Here is a 17009-nt window from a genome sequence, read left to right on the forward strand (position 1 = left end):
GCACTGAAACAATAAAATCTTCTTCTCAGTAAGGTGAGAACACATGGGAGATTTTTGATTTGAAAATGCCCATTTCTAAAGTAAGTATAGTTTAACCACTTATGGCAACCATGACCAAAAAGAGCCCTGAAAATATGAGGGATCAGGTAAATTTGGAAAGTTTTAGTGACATTGCTTTCAGCATCACTACAAGAAAAAGGCTTGAGAGTATAAGATGACTTCAACATTTAATATAAAGCTTTGACACCTCCCAAACTATAACTGATGGTTACCAACCAACTAGCCTCTCTGTTTATTCAGCTCACCCAAAGAACAGCTGATGTTTTGGAATTGTGTGACCATCAGTCATTCATCAAACGTTATGTCAGGACCAGCCATGATAGATCAACCATGAAAAGCATTATGTTTTATCTCAAGAATTTCTTCATCTAAAAAGAGGGAGAATGATTTTACATCTTCTTGCTATGTATTCAACTTAAATGAAAGAAGGTTTACAAGATGAAATTCAGTTTCACAGACAATCTCTGACAAGTATTTTAAGATACTCGGTTACAAAGCATACAGTTAAATTAATAATTCACCTGTTATTATTGCAATTGGTATTTGATTAAGGCAATATTGAAGGTGCCAGCTTTATACTTCAACCAAAGAAAAATGTCATTGTTTAATGGTTTATATCCATCACTCTAGTGTTTAAGAAAGTATCATCATGTGTTTTTTCCAGTGATGTTGCTCTGAATTGTAAAATCGGCTCTGAGCTCAAAATGATGAGATTAAATGAAAAAGAGTAAGTCAAGCCAAGATGTGGTTTTCAAGTGTGAACTAAATGTAGTCATAAAAAGTACATTGGTTCAGTGGTGAAAAACACCATCTTGTAGCACAGATCCTGCAGACTCTTTCCTCAGTTCCTTTAAAAATATTGTGAGTAGCCAGTATCAGCTGTATTAAGCATTCCTCTCTTACCATATAACATCATAAATTCTTATTAAATACAATCCTTTTTGACCATTCAGAGCCAAACCTTTCCCTTAGACGGTTAGCTCTTGCTGCAGGGCACTAGATCCTCTGTTCACCTTCAGGCTCGGCTCACAATAATCTTTTAGAATTAAACCTATTTCTTTTTTTTTTTAGTATAAGGAACACCCCAGTCCTGCATTTGGAAGCATCACACCACTTAGGCAAGTATATTTCCACAGCAACACTATCTTTGTTTTAAGTTGTATCCCCAGAAAAGAAGGAGGCTGCTATCCATCCACCCACTTACCAATTCCCTCTAGACATTCTGTCCTTTTATATTTTACATCATTTAACTAGTGGGCTTTCCTGGTTTGGAAAAACAAACAAACAAACAAACAAACCCTACCAGAGCAGTTAGCATGTACTTTGCTGCAACATCCTTACTTCCTAATTTATGCATCTTTGTTGAGCACTCACTTCATTAAGGAAACTGTCACTGAGCAGTGTCCCATTGATCCAGCCACTGCAAAGAAGGCAGATTATTTTGTCCTTCAGGAATGATAAACAACAGCAACACACTGAGCCTTATTCTCTTGGATAACTCATGGTACCACATTGTGCCTTGTACTGTTGTTGTTGTCTAAATGTGCTCTTGTTACAGAAGTTATTGGGTCGTATCGGCTTCTGCTGTTCTCTTGATATTGCTGGAGTTAGAACAGGAAAATTCATTTTGGCTATGTTTTCTGCAAACAGAAGGCAGGGAGCTCTGCTTGATTTCTCACTTTTTTTTTTTTTTTTTTTTTTTTTTAAATTGTCACTCTGTAGTGACAATTATGAGATTATCCTTAAGCCTTTGAACACAGATTCCATCTTATCCAACTCCTTCCCACAGGAAAAAAATCTCTTTTCTTCACTAGGATTTTACTGTTGGATAAGTGAAGTACATTATTGATTCCATGGCAAAACCAAAGCTGCTTTTAAAAAGTGCTTGATAATAGTAGTTTGATAGAGAAGTTGCTACAAGACTGCCTTACAGAGTTGAAAGGAAGATAATGGTAGTTTGATACAGAAGTTGCTACAAGACTGCCTTACAGAGTTGAAAGGAAGACCAGGAAGTGCAGCAGCATCACTGTTTTATGCCAAAAACTCAGCAAATTGCTAGAACCTGCCAGACTACACTGTGAAGTGAATGTGTATTTTTTTTTTTAACGTAAAATCAGCAGAAATTGGATACACAAATATGTTTCTTATGTAGAACAGAGGACATTCAAAATATTTTTTCAAATATATCTTGGATTTTGGAAATAGATTTAATATACTCTCTAGAAATTGATTTTGTAACTGCATTATACCTCCTGAAGCTTTATCATTGTCCTTATTGGTTTCATTAATGTTGTACTCATATATCTTACTGTAAATCATCATAGATGAATTGATTTTAACTTTACATCATTCCTCACTATTCCATTAAACACTATCTTCTTTAGATAGTCTATTGCCAACTGGGAATATGATAACTCTGTCAACAGAAAGAAAAAGAAAATTTTAATTGCATGCAATTAATTGTCCTGTCTCAGGACTATTCATCCAGCGAAATAAACATAACATAATCTCCAGTTTCATATGACTTCATGATAGTCACATACCTCTGGCCATCATAAATCTCTGAGGTTTACAGCAATAAACCAAACTGGATTTGCCCGTTACTGCACTGTATCTTTTTATATTAACAAATTATGAGATGCTGTCCCAATGTGTCCCCAGTGACACCTCTCCCCAGTGACATGTACTTAGGAGAAAGGTACCTGATACAACCACTGATGCGGCTGCCTCTTTTGGCTTTTCCTCCTCCTTTAACAATTAATTAAATTAAGTCAGGTAAAACCCCTAAGTTCTCTTCTCACTTTTGAATGGGATGCCTTAGAGTGAATTGTACTGCAGAAAAAAAGTCTGTCTTCTCCATTTACATGCTAGAGAGGCTCCAGCCTCCACATTTTTGTGTAGTAGGGCTGAGAGAGGCAAGGGCTGCATTTGACAAAACATGAGGGATAGAGTGGTCCTTTGCTGAGTCAGGAAGGCGTTTTCTATGTGGATAAGCTCTCCACTCCGTTCTTTGTCATTATTTTCCTCAAACTCTCTCTCAATTTTTTCTCATTCTTTTTTTGGCTTTGGAGTAATTTCTTCTTTATCTTGGTGCCTTTGGAGCCAGCAGATAGTGCAGCAGTTGCCATTGAAGACAGACCAGATGTGTTGCCAAAAAGGGAAAAAGCAAACTGGCCTTACTGCATTTCATGCACAATGTTGCTAGCATTGAGGTGCTTAATTATCACAGGGAAAAGCTGCTCATAGTTTAAACCAACTAAAGACTGAAGTAGTTTATTGAATTATTAACAGCACATAATTGATCAGCAATTGGTGAAAAATATATTCAAGAGCTATACAAACAGATAAACCTCAACATTAGACACACTCACAAACTGTTACTGAACTAGAAATTTTTGAACAGCCCTTGAATAACTAATCCCCAAATGCTCAAATTCTGCACAGAGAAGGACAAGTATCTACCTCTCTCTCCAGGGTAAGGGGCTCCCCTCCTCCCCACTTCTCCTTTGTGGGATGTGCGTGCTCTGGCCATGCCCACACTGCTCCCAGCACTCCCTGAAGCCTCATGCCGCCAAGTAAGCTCTGCTGGAGCACAGATGCAGAATCTGCACTACATCCACTGGGTCATGCCTCCTGGGTGCCTCTGTGTCTCTCAATCCATATGGGTGCCGCAGTGCTGGTGCTGAGGAGGGCCCCTGTCACTGTCAAACCCTGCTCTGTTACCATCACCAGGCCCCTACCCTCTGTTGAAAATTTTGGTGCATCTTTTGCACTTCTTTTCAAGTTCCATTTGTTTCAAAATACTTATATTTCCTGTTTACATTAAATCCTGGTGATGGTCTTCCTCCTCTATAAGCAGCACAAATTTGGGCAAACATCTCAGACAGTTTCTGGTGTTCCACTGGTGTGCGTTGTTGACGCTCAATTTCCTGTCTTACCAGGCTATTTTGTTGAGGAAAAACATTCCCCCAAACAATATTTTGCTGTCAAGAAATACTTACTAAGAAGAGAAAGTAAATACAGATGGAGGATAGGAACTCCAAAATGTCTGCATTCCTGCCACCACACTATCATTCTCCCTCCTTTGTCAAGTCTTGTCTAGCTGGTGCATCATATTATGGGAGGTCTTTTTCTCTACATTTATATCTGATGGTGTGTCTACATCTTGGACTGGAACTTTGGCCCCTGTTGGGCCTGGGAAGGGCTGAGCAACACACAGTTCCCAGAGCAGAGATCGAGCGAACAGAATGGCTCATTCATGGCGTCCTTCCCCAAGCAGGAGGAGCTTCCTTAATTCAAGGTTTGGACCACATGCAGCAACTAAACTCAAGAAGATAATATGTAAATAGCTGTTAATGGATACAAATTAATTCTGCATCTATAACAAATGCTGCCCTGCTTCTGCAAACAGACCTTTGGGAAAGGATAACAATTAACAAAAAAGCCTCACTCAAATTTATTTGAGAAGGAGATTAAAGGCTTTTAAAAGACATTCAACTGTAAAATGGTTCCTTCAGAGGAAAACCTGCCTTTTGTTTGCCTGTGATTCTTCTGGACAGCTGCTTACAGGCAGACAAGGCAGATCTTTTTTGCCATAAAGATGCATTTTTTTCTGTGCACAAAGAGCTCTAGGACTCAGGTGCAGAGAGAAACAGCTTCTGAGCAATTCTCAGTAGAGGCTATGGACAAGGCATCAGTACTGACAGATAGGTTTGGATCCTAATCCAAGTAGTAGAATTAGTATTAATGGCTCTTAGTTTATTGTTGATTTACAGTCTGGTCTGATTGCTAGACTCAGGAGTGGCCATTTGCATGAAACTTACAATTCCAATATTCTCAGGTCAATAAAATGCTCTAACAGCTGAAAACTTTTGCATTTTGCTACAGTAAAGCTTTTGTGGAGTGATATAATCTAATGAGATTAAAACAATAGGTCAATGAGCATCAAGGCATAACTGCTTTGACCAAAGGACAGCACAAAAGTTAGCTTAAGTCTTACAGCTTAAGTCAGGAACCAGAAGGCTGGTTCATACAAACTACGTTTAGTATGTCAAAGAAGCAATCACTTCATTTTCAATACCAGCGAAACTCTGTAAAGATATAGTTGACTTGAAACAGAATGAGAAAGATTAATTGCTTTCGTATAAGTAAGTCAAATTCCTAAAGAAGAAAAATACATATATCTTCAGCAATAACTGTAAGTGACAGTGTTTGAGTACTTACTTATTTTGAATGGCACTCAACTCAGATGTCTGTCAGGATTAAGTGCCGGTGAGTATGGCTAAGGGAAGCAGAGCTTTGGGTTAAACTCTTTGCTTCTCACTCAATGATAAATGACACATAAGTTGGAGTGTCTGGAGGCCTGAGCTCCAGTTATTTAAGCACTCAGCTTCCCAGATGAGTTGGTTTTTGTGTATAATGTTAAAGTTAGGCAGATGATGGGTCTTATCACCAGCATGGGGTAGATGGGTCATATGATACTGAAATGAATTAACATAGTCTGGTGATTTCTTCTCTCTGGCTGGTGTGTTTAGAGTGGGTGCTCTTCAAGGAAACATGGTCAGGTAGTAAAAATGGTCTGGGATCGGCTTGCCCTGTAGTCAGTTCTTGGTGAGACAAATATTTATTTTCAGCTGTTCTCTTCTTGTATAGTAATGGAGATGTAGGGTTCGGGTATTAGCCAGAAATCTCAGACAGCATGGTATACATGTTAATCCAAATCCTTTACTCCAGTAATCAGTGTAATGTGTCCACAGACTGTGGTGTTCCCTCAATAAACACAAAATTATGATTTACCTATAACTATACCCAAAGAAAATTAAAGCTACAGATTAAATCATTCTGATTTAGGAGGCGTGGATGAATGAGTGTCAGCATTATAATTCAGCTATTAAAATCAAATTTGTTCAGCTGGTGGTGTGAAGTATGTGTCAGCCACTTCAGCATTTGACTCAGAGACCACCTGGAAATTTATGGCAGGCCCAAGATGCCAGGAATGAATCATTCTGGACAAATCCCTGATGAAAGCTCAACTGCAGATATTGATTGAGTTATCCCACCAGTTGCCAAAGCAGAAGAACATCCCTGTCCAGCTGGGGCAACACCAAATAAAATTAAGCCAAGTCAGAGCTCCGAGTTAAAGATCTTTTCAAATGTCTAAAAAATCTAGAAATTATACTGATCCTTTATCCAACTGTAGCCAAATCCAGCCCATTGCTACAGCACTGTTTCCATACACACAACATGGTAGGTGCAAATTACCCCATTTCAGAGGAATTCATGCTTCTCTGGCTGAATGTAGCAGACATAAAATGACATTTCCCCAAAAATAAGCCAATGAATGATCCAAAATAATGCAAATATTCAGATTCCTGGTTTAGTTTCCTAACTTCACCATTAGCATCTGTCCTCCATTTTGATGTTCTTGGTTAGCTCTTGTCTTTGAACTCCTGCCCACTGGGACATGCTTTTAATTCATCCCCTTGAAATATTTACTCACTGGCCTAATCAACTTTATGACTGTGGCTTTATAGCTGTAAAGTATAGCAAGGCAACCACAACCAAAAGCCTAAGATTGATTATTCTGTACTTACTTGACATTCTGACAACCAAATCAGCACCTATAGCCCAAGTCAGTTTTACAAAAGTGTGATATTGTGCTGGTAAAGCAAAGTTTGGGCACACAGCTCTGAGTGCCAAGTAGAGCTTTGCCCATGTGAAAACAAAAGTGAGACAAGCTCCCACTGTTTGGACCACTTGTTTGTAAACGAATGTTAACTAAAACCACATCAAACACAGCCTTGTATTCAACATAAGTAGGCATTGTCATATGTAATAGAAGGTGAGTAATGAGAGCTGTCTGCAGGCTCTGTGGCAGGTTTGCCTAATAAATACCCTCCATTTTCTGCAGCTTTCCTCATCTTTCCGAAGAGGTCACAGGTGAGGTATTGAAAGCCCTCAGAGCAGGGTAAGGCTTTGTACGAAATACTGCTTGAGCTGCAGAGGGGGAGAGGCATGAGCAAGCAGAAGCAGTTTGGGTGAGTTGGGATGCACTCAGGAACTGCTCAGTGGTGACATTTTGCACTGTGTCCTTACTGTCTGGAATAACTACTGATTTCATTGCAGAAATCATTTACAAAAAGGAAACCAGCCCTTCACCTTTTTTTGCCCACTGATGCCAAATTTTCTTCTTATTCATTTACCAATTACAGCATGTTTTGTTCTAAAATTATGCGTGTTGTAATATTGCTGTTGCTAAATATATGCCAAGACTCCTTATTCACAATAAAAAATCCTGGTTTCTCATCAACCCCTCACTAAAGCTTCATTTTTAACTCCCTTCTGAATCACTGAGGACACTGAAAGTCCCCCTGTTTTTCTCTCTTCATGCAGAGAGCCCAGGACCTTAGAAAAGGAACTTTATTGATGTAGTAAAAGTATGGCTCATTAATGTGGCTTGGTGTTGATATATCAATTGGTGGCACCTTAACTAACACTTTTGAAATGAAACATCCAGCAGCAAAGAAAGTTCTGATTTAAGAAGGCTGAATGTGTTCACAATATAACACCCTCATAGATCTGAAATTTTAGTTTTCAACACTTTCCCCATTCTTCTTTCATACTGCACAGCCGTGATAAAATACTATTTTCAGTTAGGAGATAAGTTGTGATTTTTTTAGTGGAGCTTGAATGAGTTAATTTTTTCTCATCTTCAGGTATTAAGCTTCACTGATGCAAATGAATAGCTCCATGGGTTTCATGGTAGGCAAAATTTGCTGAAAGAAAGCACAGAGTACACTTAGGGTACTCCCTGATAAAGGGTGAAATAAAGCAGCAGGTAGTTGATTGTGCATGGGAAGGAGGAAGGAAATGTTCAGGTAGCATCCCGTGTTTTATGTAATGTAGAAGCAGATTTTACCCACCCACCATGGTGACATGCTATTACAAAAAAGAAATCCCACTCCTAAACTCAAATATGTTTAAAAAAGTTGAAAGAGGCTACCATATAACAGGCAGAAAGCAGATGCTTTTCTCACCAATACAGAAAGCCAGAGAACCGCATCCCATTACAGTGAACTATCACCAGCAATCTGGTCCTAATTTAAAAGACAGAAAATTATTATGATTTAAAAGGATTGGTGTCTCATAGGTAAATATTAAAAAAATTAATAGCAAATAGTGAATCTATAATGGCTCTCTAAGATCCCATGTTTCTGCAGCATGCTAGTGATTTGGATGCAAGATCTGTGATAAGCAGGGCAAGAGAAACACTGCTGGAGAACAGTAATTTTCAGTTTGGTTAAAGTGTTGAAAGACAGAAATAAGATAGTTAATATGAAAATGTGCAATCTTTCAGAGTATCTTTACCTTCTCTCATTTTACTGTCTACCTCTGATAAGCCAAACTCACACTTAGTGGGGCTCTGCTTTCACATGTCTGTGACTACATTGGCTTAAGTAAATTACATCAAAGAAAAACCTACTTCTCACTGCCATCAAAAATAAAACACCATCTTCCTTTTATGAGCAAATTTAACAAGCACAGAGAGTCCTTTCACTCCAGGATTTCATGGGTTTGGGTAGAAAGTAGGGCCTCTGCAAAAAGGAGCTATGGGCTTCCTGTAATGCTGCATCTTCTCGTTAATGAAAGCCTGGGCAGATTTGCTGTAAGAAACCATCATCACAAAACTTGCTGCAATCTGCTTTAGCTCCCACAGAGGATAAAAATTATACAGTCAGAGGGATTAATCTCTTTGAATTCTATCCTATCTTGAAACTCCCATTCCACTTAAGACAGTGAGAATCTGACAACTGAGTGTCTACTCCAGCAACGTCTGACCTCCCCTGACATCTCCCCACTCAGATTCTTGCCCCCAAAAGGCTGTGACAAGGCAAAGACAGCCATCTTTCCCGGGGAAGGAACAAAGGGTGAACTAATGGTGCTGGGGTCACTCAGCTGCTCCAGGGCCTCTTTATGTGTTCAGGACACACAGATGTGTAACTGACAAAGTCGATGAAGTCTGGTTCCCTTTTCTTTGTGAGAAAGCAGCTGTGTCTCCTCCCTGACTGTTCTGAGATGCTCCCACAGTCTTGCCATCAGGAATAGTCCTGCCATCATCCTTTTAGTGTGCAGCACAGCCATTGAGGGACATTATGAGATGAGGTGGGATGCTGTGACAATAATACCTTCTGCAGCTTTTTATGTCTCATATCCCACACTGGCGCCATTGCCTCCCAAGCACGTCTAATACATAGAATCATAGAATAGTTAGGGTTGGAAGGGATCATTTAGTTCCAACCCTGCTGTGTTAGAAGTTGGACAACTGAATATGTATTTGCTTCAGCAGGCCCAAAGTCTATTAAATAAAAGATTTTGAGAGGACTCTGCCTTTCTAAGTCTGTGATCTGATTAGAAAGCACTGCTCTTAGAACTTGCAGAGAGAAAACCAGGAAGAGTTTTCCATAGTCGAACACAATGATTAAATCAGGAAGAAAGGAGAATCACTTTTTGTTGAGAGCAGATCTGTATCTTTCCTATAGCCATACCCACTATGAAATGAATTAAGAGGTGGATGGCTTTCTTTATTTCATGCGAAGGTAAATGTAGTAAAATGGGACTTGTTCAATATGAAAGTTCACAACCTTCTAATTAGAAGGCAAACTTTTTTTCCCGAGCTGCCACGAGGAGAAATAATTTCCAAACACTCAGCAAGCCCTACTACAAAACTGAATTTTCTGTTGCTCTGTCACTTGACCAAGCACAGCATCTTCTTCTCCTGTCTCACTTTTTCCTCTCGGTCATCCCTTCTAGAGAAGCAGCTTTGACGGAGGGTTCTAGAGGGTGGAGAAGGGGGCCCCTCATGCTGGGGTGGGGGTTTCTCGTCACGGCGGCCCGAGCCGCGGGGCAGCGGGGGCGGCAGCGCTTGTCCGGCAGCGGGGGCGACACCGGCAGCGACAGTGGGAGCGGTGCTTGGGACCGCCCCGGCGCCCATTGGCTCGGCGGCTCCATATGGGGCTCGGCGGGGCCCCATAAAGGCGCCCGTCCGCTCGCCCGTCCGCCCATCCCATCCCATCCCCGCCCCGCCATGCCCTCGCCGCCGCCCGCCCTGCCCTGGCTCCTGGCCGCCTGCTGCCTCTGCGCCCTGCCGCGGGGCTCAGGTACGTCCCGGCACGGGGGGGGCGGCGGGAACGCGAGAGAACCCGTGCAAAGGGTCGGCTCCTCTAGAGGGGCCACGTCCTGGCTGGGCTCTCTGGCGTGCCAACACAGCCGTGTCCCGTCCCGCAGGGTTCCCGCAGCCTTTCTCGCGCCATCGGGACGGTGTGGAGCTGCCCCCAAACGAGGTACGTCTGTCATTGTCGTCTGGCAGCGATGCGAGGTGGAGAGGTAGGGCAGAGACGGGGAAGGTGGGAAAAGAGGCTCGTTTGTGGCAGGGAAATGAGGTAGGAAATCGGCAACGGACTGGCAATACCTTATCGAATACCCTCGGGGTTGGTAAAGGAGGGATGCTGGCACCCTTTGCCGCCCGCAGCGACAGGTGGAACAGCTCTGGGCAGGGGTGTGGAGTGCAGCAGGGTGCAGAATAGGACACCTGGGTCAGCAAAAGATGGACAGGCTCATAACAAGCCAGTCCCGACTTCCCGAGCACAAGCACAGGTCCGAAGGTACGATAGACACACTGTTAATGTCTATTCTTTACTTTTAAAAGCAACTGGCACTGTGTTTCAGTGAGTGGATGGAGATGTCCGATCAGCCCCAGGTAACTTGACTCTTGTAATGTGTTTGATCTGCTGAGACTCTCTCTTCCAGACATACTAATTGTCCTGTATAACCTGGAGCATCGATGTCTGCAGGTGGCAGAGCCTCTGCCAGAGAGCCAGCAGCTCTGGAGAGCGGAGCAAGTTTGTTGGTGAATGTGCCCTCCTCCTTGTGAAGATAATGCAGACCTAAAGAAAAGCACTTTTTTTTTTTTTTTTTCCCCTTTCTTGCCATGCCAGTAGTAGCTAACACTGAAGCAAGAAGTGCTGGACAGTTCTACTGGATTTAAAGGTCCTGTTTGTTTCTGGCTCGGTGTTTGGTGGGTGAATGGGTTTTTCTGGGGTGCTCAGAGGAGACGGGAGCAAGGGGAAGTTTTCACAGATCATTTCTGCTGGCTCAAGGCTTACAAACACTTAGAAAAAGTCAAGTATGGAAATGATCAGATGCACTGCATTTAATATTGAGCCCAAGTGTCATTTTCAAAGCAAGGAGAAAAATATTTGCAGGATCAGGAAGTATTTGGAAATTTTGAACCTTTTGTGCTAATTTTTTTCTTTCCAAAATGTTAAGGTTTTGTGAACCAAAACTTGTAGAAAACAGTTCCCGGAGCCTGTTTTTCAGGTGTCATACCCCTCACTTCCTTTGAAGCTGTAGTTCTCATCTAATGTGATTGCATGCATAAGCAAATCCCTGTCCTGTGGCAATGAGTATGGGACAGCATAATTCAGTATATGATTAAAGATTATAGTATTTATTGACAGAAAGTCTTGTAGGTGAAAATGAGCATAGATTAAACATGCCACAAACCAGACCTGTCTCTAGAACAATTAGCATAGAAAAATGTATTTTAAATACAAGAGGTTGATTTGGATCTCTTTATAGCACCAGACTGTATTGACAACAGTTGTATTGTGTGTAGTCTCCTCTCTCAAACAAAAGAGTAATTTTTCAGCTCATAATAGCATCAGTAAGTTTTCCCCTGTTCTGAGTGTTTTTAGTGAACTGTGCTCAATCTAAATTGATCTGGGATCAGAATCAAGCCTGTTTTCTATCAAACTATCTACAGCACATTCTCACAGTAAATATATTATAGTGTTGGGGTTTTTTTTCAGATCTCCAGCACTGTTTTGGATCTCTGTTATTCCATATTCAACAGCATGCATAAAAATGAGGTAAGGTGTAATTGCTTGTTTTGTTTCAAAGCACCCCCTTCTTAAACTTAGAAAGCAACCCCTCCACGACCAACTTTTGACATTTCTCTCCAAGCAATAATGTATAATCTAATACTGTAATGGTTTAAGAGATGTAGGAAGGTATATAAAAGATTTTCTTCTTGTCAGTAGTTTGCATGTAATTCTTAGTTACTTTAAATTATTTATGTGAAACTGCTGGTTTTCAGCAATTCAGAGCTCAAGAACCAAAACATTCACTTACAGTCAGTCAGTATTTTAACCCGACCCTCAGTTTTGAATAAGACAGGGTTAAATACACTAAAAATATACATAACATTGGATCAATAGTATACCTTAGATTATGCTGCTGAACATGGAGGTATATGAGTTGCTTTACTGATTTTAATACTCTGTGTTTGGGTTTTTTTGTGTTTCTGACTCAGAGTAAAGAGATTAAGTTGAGGAGCTATTGAGTATAGCTCTTTTTTGTTGATGCAGTCATATAAGGACCCACCTCAATGTCAGTTCTGCTTTATTTCACTTTTTTATTATCACCATTTCATTAAGAACCTTTCCCATAAAATTCACTCAGGCCCCGGGTATATGCTAAAAAGGCCGATTTATTTGTGGAGGCTGAGTCCTCTGTTGTTTCGAAACAGGAGCAGATCCTTCAAGACAATCATAGAAAGTATTTTGAAATGCATTTCAATATCTCTTCTTGCCAGTGTCTTTAACTTATTATAATTCCAAGTATGCTTTTCTGAAGCAGTCACAAAACTCCACAATACTGAAGCTGATTGTATAAGAAATTCTAGCATTTCAGTTTTAAATGTCTAATAAATGTTTTTGAATTCACTATTGACTCTTATACTTCCACAGCATAACCAATGAAGGAACATCTAGAATCATCTGGTTACTTTGAACAGAGTCCTAATCCTGGTTACTATTTTAGTTACTAACTTTGCATAAAATTATGTGCCCTTAAGATTGGAAGCTGAATCACATACAATACCTTTCAAAAATATGAGCTACACATCTGCAATATGATTACTAGGTGTGGTCTGAGTAAAGCAGCAGATAAAATAAATATGGGAAAAGAACTATGTGAAGTTTTACCCATCTGATCAAATCTCATATTACGTGAAGTCCTACTTAGCCCACAAGGAATCATGAGAAGACACTACAAACATGTAGTGAACCCAAGGAAACAGTTATGAAATCCTGTCAGCTGAGTTTAACTTTCTACATTATCCTATATTTCTGTGGATAAAACAAAAATATTCAGTCAGAGTTGCAGATCCTATGGAGAAGGTAGATGCTGTTTTAAGAGAAGGAATGAGGCCTCAGCACCATGAAAGGCAAAGTCCGTGGCAATCTGGGCTTCAATGGGCCTTGAACTTTACCTGGGGAATTTAAAATATTTTGTGAGAACTAAGAACATTTAACATCAATGTCCAATCACTTCACTGTGTGTTTGAAATTTCCACCCCAAAGATATTTAGAAGCTCAGTTTTACCATATTTCTTCCACATAGAAATCTCTCACCTGTTATAAATTAATTGGAATGGTTGAAACTGCAAGCTGAGTCATGAGCCAATCTCTTATCTTTGCTTGGTGTGTAATAATCAGAACAAAGGTAGCATTCATAATGTCTCTCTGTAGACATATATTCATATTGTCTCCTCCTTTGCATTCTTTAAGGCACATTGGTTGAGCAAGCATTTTTTTTTCTTCCCTAGTATTTCATAGCCCTGTAAGATGATGTCAGTTGCTCTATAAATTGTTGTCTTGCAGCTTGAACCAAAGAATTCCTCTTCTCATACTCTGAACCGTGATTCCCTATTTCTTGCTTGTGTCTTTTAAAATTCCTTCTCTGCAGTTTCCCATCCACATGCTTTCCTGCGTTCTCACCCCGTCTTCACATTCCTGCCCATTACACGTGTTTGTTTTTCAAGCCCACTCCAGGTAACTAAACCCACTCACTGATACAACTGTGGCTGTGGCACAAAGCCATCCCATTCCTGCCTGGCTGGGAGCATACAGCCTGACAGCTGTGTCATGGGTAGGAGGGCTCCCAAACCAGGCTGCAGACTCAGGGCTGCATTATATGTTGAACAGTCTCCTCACATAAAGTCATGGGGAAAATTTCTGTTCCTTGCAGTAAGGCTGAGTAGAAAAATGAGCCATTTTCTGAAGAATAAAGAGTGAAAGGGAAGGCTTCAACCTAGCAATCTTTCCTGGGTTAAAACCAAGGGCAGTCTGAAAGGCAAAGAGCAGCCCTATTTTAACAAGGTAAGAGCTATCAGTACAATTCAAGCCTGAGGAGTGGAGCTCCAGGCTGAGCTCTGCTTCACCCCCCAGAGCACAGCTGCTCTTTGCTGTACAGCAGGGGAAGCCTGTATTGAATGATGGTAATGAACAGAGTAACTTCCAGGCAAGGCTTCACATCAATCTTTAAAAAAATCAGTTTGCTGCTGTTCTTACATCTGTCTGTTATAAGTGTAAGGTTATCTCTCCTCTCACACTGAGTGTACCAACCTCATCAGCAATAGAGAGTCACTGTAACAAACCAAAATGTGCTGGCATCTTGATTAACTTACAATGTCCACTTGCAGGAATCACAGATTGCTTCTGCGAAGTTTACAAAGAAGGTATGTAAATGTGAAGACAAGCAGCGACAATAGCAGTGGATAGGGAAGTATGTCCCTTTCCTTGTTTCTTTTAAAGTCAGCTTGGGTTTTTTCAGTGGTTGGGAAGTGATCTGTGCTGACCCTGCTTATACCCTACGTGTAAAGCTTTCTTTTATATCTCTTCTAAACCCTGTGAATCTTTAATTATGGTAATCTAGTTTATTTACACTAGACACAATGTCCTTCATGCATTAATTTTTAATCAGCATTCCAGATGAATGGGCAATGGGGACTATCAACATCTTGTTTGCATGCTGCTGAAAAAGGCCCCAGATTACCAATATTCTGATAGAATGGTAAAATTTGGCAATAGATCTATGGAAATGAGTTGAAAGTATTTTGTTATTGTTTGTGTTTGATTTTATAGGACAGTCATGGAACTCTGGGGCGGCCTTTCTTCCTTTTCAGGGTATCTGAATCTCTTTGTTTTAAAGATTCTGAATCTCAGACATTGTTATATGTTCATAGACAAGCAGCTGTTTCACAAATTCTTGCAGCAGTTGTTTTGAATAGAGGCCAAATATCCCTTGCTTGAAAGCTAGGGAGCCATTTGCTCAAAAAGCTCTGGTTTGACTAAAAGATGACAAGATAATTAGATCTGGGGTAATGGAAGATTAAACACTTCTTTTTGTTTGAAGATATGCCTCTACAAATGTTTTATCTTGAGCCAATTCATCCATGTGGCTTGTATCTCTGAGACTCTCAAGGTGCATTGATGCTAAATAAATTAGATCAAACATGTGCCTGAGCTGAGTGTCCACCTGGTCTGAAAGGTCTTCTCAGGAAGCAAAGTCACACTGCATAATGGTGAAAAGCCAAAGCAAAATTTTCATAATTTCTCTCACATTTTTCACTCATTGACTTGCTGAGCTATGACATAGTCTAATGCCCAGGGTGCTGGTTTAGACACACTTTGATTAACACCAAACTAATTTTTAGGACTATCTTCAACACATTTAAAAAAACAAATAAAAATTGGTCTGGTTACATCAGGTAACCAGAGTACCAATTCAGCTGTCATTTATGCTTAATTTTAAGTTATTTGTTATTTCAAGTGTGTCCATCTAGGTTCTTTCAGCGCTGGTATTTACATGCTCTTTCTTAGGCATGTGCCTATACTACCCCAGTGAATTTAGACCCAAATCCTGAATGAGAATACTTAAAGCCAGAATGTTTAGCTTTTTGGGCAGAGGCTGAATGAAAATTTCTCATATCCAAAGGCATAACCCACCCTGCATGGATCCCCCTGGTATTTGACATGTTGCTTGAAAGAAAATCTCACTGTAGTTTTACACAGTATCCTGTCTGCATGGTGGGGATGTACTTTGGTGTGCTTATAAGTCTGTAAGCCATTGCTTCTTTACAATCATCCAATTATTATGTTTTTCAGCCTCGAAATGGAAGAACTATTGACGGCAGTGGTAAGTAGGCAACCAAAAGCGTCAAGAATTTCTTCTGCCTTTTCACTAATGATGAGCCTCATGACAAAAGGTACTGAGAAGCATTACAAACCTAATACGAACTTAGATACACACATTTCATATGGCCACTAAGAGTTGTCTTGACAGAAACATAGGGTTTTTTCATGCTCAGAGGCTTAGAGTGCAGACCCTTGACAGTGGGATGGTTTTCTTCGTCATGCTTCCATACTCTAAAATAAGGTCAGCATGGTTACAACATGGTAGAAAGAGAATTGTGTGAGAAGAAAAGATTCATGTTTGAGTACAAATAACAGATTTGGGTGCTTTTCTCAACTTTCAAATATCTAAATCTTCTGGTTTTAGAATCTGAAGCTATTTAATTTCTAACTTGGAAAAGAGTCAGATGTGAAGAACTGAGTACTAAGTCATATTCAGATCAACATCTCAACAGAAAATATGATACTGTGTTAATTTGTTTCAGAATACCATGGAATGTGAAGCTCATGGATTCATTTACCAGCTTGGTGACTTGGTTTACAAAAAGGAAAGAGACTTCCCATTGCACTGGTTATCTGTTATGTGACTCAGTTGTCTGGAATCTGTTGCTCCATGTAATAAATTTGCAATCAGTAGCTCTTTTTGTTGTCCTTTGTTTATTGAAGCCCATACTAGGCTTCCTTGGGCTATAGTGTAGCACTGCCTGGTGCCAGCTGTAATCAAAGGAAATCAATCATGTCAATATCAACAATTTTCAAATGCAACAGTGAATTTTATAACATCTTTAATAGGGTCATAAATGATAAGCTTGTCCTTTTGACTTGATAATATATTTCCCCATTATTTCAGAATAGGCATACTGAACAACACTATACTAAGATCATCACAGACATTTTAATGATTTATTTTGAGTA

General features: G+C 40.2%; 1 protein-coding gene across 2 annotated transcripts; it reads left to right on the forward strand.

Moving 5' to 3' along the window:
- Nucleotides 1-10134: 10134 nt before the first annotated feature.
- On the forward strand, nt 10135-16712 carry NMS (neuromedin S). Of its 2 annotated transcripts, XM_066177491.1 has the most exons (8): nt 10135-10217; nt 10345-10400; nt 10766-10816; nt 11928-11987; nt 14603-14638; nt 15045-15086; nt 16068-16098; nt 16580-16712. In XM_066177491.1, exons 1-8 carry the CDS (start codon nt 10145-10147, stop codon nt 16594-16596), a joined length of 366 nt encoding a protein of 121 aa, XP_066033588.1. In that variant the 5' UTR covers nt 10135-10144; the 3' UTR covers nt 16597-16712. The 2 variants fall into 2 exon arrangements, with proteins under 2 accessions (XP_066033588.1, XP_066033589.1); XM_066177492.1 differs by lacking the exon at nt 15045-15086.
- Nucleotides 16713-17009: the final 297 nt, after the last annotated feature.

This window comes from Chamaea fasciata, unplaced genomic scaffold, assembly GCF_029207755.1.
Source record: "Chamaea fasciata isolate MVZ Bird 193981 ecotype frontalis unplaced genomic scaffold, bChaFas1.0.hap1 SCAF_2, whole genome shotgun sequence".
Lineage (NCBI taxonomy): Eukaryota > Metazoa > Chordata > Aves > Passeriformes > Sylviidae > Chamaea > Chamaea fasciata.